Source organism: Lutjanus erythropterus, chromosome 22 (genome assembly GCF_056507025.1).
Source record: "Lutjanus erythropterus isolate fLutEry1 chromosome 22, fLutEry1.hap2, whole genome shotgun sequence".
Classification (NCBI taxonomy): Eukaryota; Metazoa; Chordata; class Actinopteri; order Lutjaniformes; family Lutjanidae; genus Lutjanus; species Lutjanus erythropterus.
The window spans coordinates 5,161,530-5,167,529 of NC_139338.1; the positions used below are offsets into that span (position 1 = coordinate 5,161,530).

Consider the following 6,000-nt stretch of genomic DNA (forward strand, 5'->3'; position numbering starts at 1 on the left):
GGGTATGACGTAATACTGAAGATGGGAATTGTGAGTGGAGTCCCTGGACATTTGTATTGCAGTTTGGTATCACCTTGAGAATCATTACACACTTAGTATCCAGCTTTTTTGTGTAAGGAACACAAGCAGACTCTAGAAAGTAGTATAAACAGAACAACTATGCAGCTGTCCATGTATGTGTCTGTTTGGGTGTGTAATCCAGGCTTTAGTCAGCATATCTCAGGCTCTGCTGCTTTTAATCATTATTTAAAATGATTTGTGTCTCAGTTCCCCAACTTTATGGGAGTGCATTACTTTAACCTTAAGATTAAAGATCACAAGCCAAAGCAGTTGGGAACCTCTATCCTAAACATATACATATTTTACTACCTGCAGCTTTAAACTCATGCAAATTTGACTCATTCAGCTTTAACATGACTGAATTTGTTTTACTCAGATCAATCAAATCCCAGGACGTCCTTCCCTTTAGTGTGACGGTGAGAGAGGGCTCTAAAGTCAAGGTCCAGCCCTGGAGAACACGCAGAGAACAGAAGGTTTAACGGCTCCCAAATCGATCAGTTATTGATAGAGGAGCCGGTCACATCTGGGCCTGAATCCCAGGGCAGAGGGCCAAGTCATTACACACACACACACACACACACACACACACACACACACACACACACACACACAGAGGGAGGCGGGGACAGAGACAGTTTCTCCTGTCATATCTATGCTTCAGCAGAGCTTTGCATCACCACAGAGCTCCTCTGCTTCCATCAGAGTATAAATAGCCTGTGTGTAAGTTAGGCAACCCTGCTGGAAGCTGCCTGTGGTTCAGCCCCTGCTGTCTGTCTGGCCCTCCGCCCAACTCAGCTGTATAAAGGCAATAAATAAACGATAAGACAGAATTTACAATAAATATTTTTTCTGTTGAAAAAAGTTTTATTGTAGTTTTTCTGGAGCCGGAGCGAAGAGAGAGACAGACTAGTGTGAGAGCAAAAGCAGCAATTTCAAGTCTTTTGTGTGATTTGTGATGGTGAGACATTCTCACTGAAATGTTTCAATTCTTCTCAGTTTCTCTGCTCCTCCTCCTGCACTGTGCTGCTACATAAACCTGAGTAGAACTGTCACAATGTCATAATTTAAACCTTGATACACACTGTAAAAAATACAGGAATAAGTGGAATCTTAACTTATCTTATTAACTGACCATAAATATACAAGTTTTATTTAGTCAGGTTAATTAAACTTTAAAATTCTATTGTTTGTTTTTGAAACATTTCAGAACTTAAAAACATGAGTTCTTCTAACTTGAAGTCCTTTGATGTGAAATGATGAGCTGAATTAATGTACTGCACAGGATTCAATCGACAATTATGTGAGTTAACACTCAATTGAGAGACTTCTTTTTTATAGTTTGAAGAAAAGATACATGATGAAATCAAGGAAATCAATTTTTGTAATTTTGTAATTTGTGACTGAACAGTTGGTGGTTCAACTTAAAATCTTCAGCTTATTGAACATGTTTTCTCAAGTATAACTGAATTAATGTCAAGTTTATTTGACTAAAAGAGTTTATTTGTTCTGAATCAGTACACAATTACCTCAACTTGTCTTTTTAAATTCAACTTAAAATTTCAGGGCAGCCCAGATCCTAACTTTTTTCAATGAAAACAAATACTTTATTTTTTACAGTACAATACAAAAAAAAATCAACACAATGTGTAACAGCTACGTTTTTTTATAGCTTTAATATCAAGTTTTTTGACAGAAAAAAAAAAAAATTCTGACTCACTACTACTGTTTTTAGACACTTTAATGTGTAAATATTAGAACTAGCTGTAAGATCTTAAGCTCATTTCATGTGCTTTCTCACAGACAACTAAATTAACATGAAGTTTATTTGACTGGAAATGTTTATTTGCTTTGAATCATTACAAAGTTACATCAACTTGTCTTTTCAAATTCAGTCAACTTGAATTTTTAAGGCAGCCCGGATACTAACTTTTTACAGTTAAAAGAAGTTAAATTTTACAGTGCACAATACCACAGCAGAAAGAAAAAGGCACAAATTAAATTAACAACTTGCACCCAATGCTGGTAAAAAGTCACAGAACAACGGTTGTGCTTGGCTAAAAGCCAAATCCCCAGCAGGACAAGAAAGACTGAACTAAGGTCTTTAATCTTTTTTTTGGTACTTGGTACTTTTGATACTACACTGTGAAAAATCATACAGGAATTTAGTGGGATCAACTAATTTTTTCTCAATAAATGATCAGAAATATACAAATTTTATGTGTTTGAGTTAATCTAACCTAAAATTTCTAGTATTTATTTTGAGAACACTTACTTGTTTTCACAATTGAAAAAATGCAAACCATGATGAAGGTTCATATTGAATTCTGCTCTTTGTCCCTAACATTTCCAATTTAATAAATTCACTGGGAACAGCTTCCAATATTGTTTTTGTGTCAATGGTGGAACAAAGCAGCTCTAACAGGAGCAGCTGCAGCTTAAATACTTTGTTGAAGAATTGACTTTTTTTAATGATAAAATGTCAAAAGAAAGCAAATTAGTTTGTGTTGATCAGTGCAACTGAAGAGTTGTTAGTTCAACTTAATATCATGAGCTTATGAGTATGTTTTCCAAAGCACAGCTGATTTTTTTTTTAGTTTATTTGCTTTGCATTATTACAAAATTACCTCAACTTGCCCTTTGAAATTCAATCAACTTAATTCTTAAGAAAGCCTGGACAGTGTTTTTTACACTGATAATTAACATTGTATAGTTTTTAAGCTTGTGGTATTGAAATAATAGTATTGATACTTTTGACAATCTTAACCCAGAGAGCTCCTGGCTGTGACAAAGCCCTGGCTGCATGGTGGCTCACTGTCTCAATATTGACTCCTCACTCATTCACAGAACAATGTGCTGCTGCTACTTCTAGCCGGTCGATATTGGGCCCCTGCTGCCTGCCTCCCTGCCTGCTCCTCCTGGGATTTTGACGGCCCTCCTGCAGCCACCACCCCCTCAACTCAACACACACACACACACACACACACACACACACACACACACACACACACACACACACACACACAGCCTCTTCCACCACCTCCCTCCTCCTCCAGCTCCGGACAGGCCACCACCAAAGCCGGAGACAAGGTGCTCTTTAGCGGCTCCGCTTCTAAAACCAGCGTCGGTAAATCATTTGCACCGTTTGCCGACGGTGAAATATTAAAACAAGCAGCTCTCTCACTCCGAATCAAAGCAAATGAGTGCTTAACCCGGAGATCAAGCTGCGGTTTCCCATTGAAATTGACCTTTGCGCGCAGGAAACAGAAGTTCCAGTCAAGTCTGGGACGCTGGTCAGCGAAGTGGAAACCAGTTTGAACAAACTCTGATGTAAAAGTTAGCTTCTACCAAAACTTTGACATTTAATAAATCAAGCGTGACTTACTAAATCACCAAATTTGACGTACAAAAATGCGTAATTTGTCAGAAAACCGTGCGTAAATGTGCGTTTTCTGCTCTGTTAAGTGGAATTTTGTATCATTACGAATATCACAGTGGACACAAATGCCATAAAGTGCATTCTAATAATATTATAATAACTTGCAATCCACACGTGTAACTAAATGACAAGTTCAAGTGCCATATTTTATGCTTTAAAATAAATCTCCAATAGAATATCCCCAGACGCTTTTCACTGTGCATCATTTCTCCTTCCAAGCCGGTAAGAGCGAATAGGGCACCAAAAAGTGCGTTTAATGGCTGACAATGAAGCAAACACGGACAGAGAGGAAAGGGGAGCTCTTACCTGCGACTCCGACATTCCCCATCACCCTGCAAGTATTTATGAGGAGGATAAACAAACAAACGTCCCGGGAAAAACAAGCGCTCCCCATGCTGACAGACGGTGTGAGGATTCAGCAGGGCTTTTCTGGGGGTTTGGACTGTGTGTGTGTCTTGAGTGTGTGTGTATGTGTGTGTGTGTGTCTCTCTGATAGGAGAGGAGGAGGACCGCTTTTGGTGGACTGGCAGCGGCAGGGAGAGAGAGAGAGAGAGAGAGAGAGAGAGAGAGAGCGAGAGAGAGCGAGAGAGAGCAGCAGGAGAGAGCAGAGGCGATCGGAGCTCTCTGATTGGCTTGTTTGTGCCGGTAGGAGAGAGAGACAGAGAGAGAGAGGGAGAGAGAGAGAGAGAGAGAGAGAGAGAGAGAGAGAGAGAGAGTTCAATAAGAGATGAGCATGATGGAGATACTCAGACCTCAAACCACACTTTACAAATAGTTTTTATTCAAAAAGTTAGTGTACAAAATTTTGAGTTGACTGGATTCAAAAAGACAAACAGGTAATTTGTAATGATTCAACACAATTAACATTGTGAGTCAAATAAACTTGATATTAATTGCTCTGTACTTGAGAAAACATGTTCAGTAAGTTTAAAGTTCCCATGAAATAGATGTCAGATATGTATCATGCTATAGACAACTGACATCATGGAAAAGCTGCGCGCACATTTCAGCCACAGAAGTAGCTGTCTCCCCGAGTCATCCAAACAAGATATCAAGATACAAATGTTAATTAATATTAATTAAACATTTTACCAGCACCAAAATCACCAAAATGTCTGGCTGTTGCATTTACAATATGTTACAAATGATATTCCACCGGTCGACTTAAGTTTTACAGAATTCTGACAGGATCATGACAGTTTCAGAGCAATCAGTGGCCTGTATGACTGCAAGGAATAAAATGTGTTGATTGGACTGAAGATGTGATCAAAACTGCTCGCGTTTGCAGTGCCCACTGTTGGTGTCCACCACATTGCCATTGCCAAACTGCGCAATTTTGACAAAATGCTTGCTCATTGTCTACAAACTGTGAAAGGTCTATAATATGACTTTTCCATTGTCACTTTTGGCCAAGCTGAGTAACTGTGACATGCTGATTTGTGTTTCCATTACCATGTTTATCGCACCAAACTGTGACCAACCTGTGACGACCCCACTGCTGCTTCATAATAAAATCTTCTAAATAACAACATAATGGGGGACATTTACTGTGAAGAATTTATAATAAATAATATTTAAAGCTTATCTGTTTTACAGCTTGTTTGTTACAGTTACCTGCAGTTTTTACCTGCAGTTTCAATAAAAGGACACACCCTCAGGCAGGTAGTCCAGGTTCATGGACATGTTCAATCTGAAAATGTGCACCGTTTTGCTACATTTTCCACATTGAATGGCACATTTTCACAAAATGTTGCACAATGGTCTATTTTGGGATACATTTTGTCTCGTTTGGTGGGTGTGCCACAGGTGTTACCCAATCAGCAGCAATATATATACAGTATAAACAACACTGCATGAAAAAGACATTGCAGTGCAGTGTTCTTGTGTTCACAACAGGCTGTTTAAATATACTTTTTTCTATGTTCTGTCAGGGCTGATCGTGGCCTTGTGGTAATGGAAATGCAAATCTCTGCCATGCTGTGCTGATGTGCCGAGTCCAACCGAGTCAGGTCAAACCAGCACATGTATAGAAAAGGGGTATAAGTCACCTTTACAATACACCAGTATCCGGCCCAGCAATGACAAAAAAGTCATTTTGTAGATATTCTCAGGTATTTTTAATGGTATTTCAAAGTTTATATTTTTCTGTAAAATGATTAAAAACTGCTGATGACTCATCTTGCACTCTGGGCTGTACACTAAATTTGCATCCAATGAAATACGTTCTTGCTTATGACGGCATGGAATGTTTCTGAGGAACAGGTCTCGCTGTACAAAAGCACAACTTTATGGCTCCATTGGGTGATTTGGATGAAACTGTATCATATTTTATATAGAAAATATTTTCTGTTTTTCCCCCAATGTCCTCAGGCTGCACAGCTTCAACGTTCATTCATTTCAGGAAACGGGACTAGGTTCAGCAGCTTCCCAGTGAACACAGATGGTCACTGGAATGAACACAGCCTCTGAGAGCGACCGGGAATACAGTACCAAGGTCGTCTACA

The 6,000-nt window shown here is 39.1% G+C and overlaps 1 protein-coding gene across 2 annotated transcripts in view; it reads right to left on the reverse strand.

Annotated features, from left to right (window-relative positions):
* The window catches only part of scube1 (signal peptide, CUB domain, EGF-like 1), a 143,095-nt gene extending 139,106 nt beyond the window's left edge, over window positions 1-3,989 (reverse strand). For both annotated transcript variants that reach the window (XM_084710727.1, XM_084710726.1), the window contains exon 1: window positions 3,803-3,989. In XM_084710727.1, coding sequence (XP_084566853.1) covers window positions 3,803-3,890 — 88 coding nt within the window. In that variant the 5' untranslated portion in view covers window positions 3,891-3,989. The remainder of the gene's footprint in view (window positions 1-3,802) is intronic.
* Window positions 3,990-6,000: the final 2,011 nt, after the last annotated feature.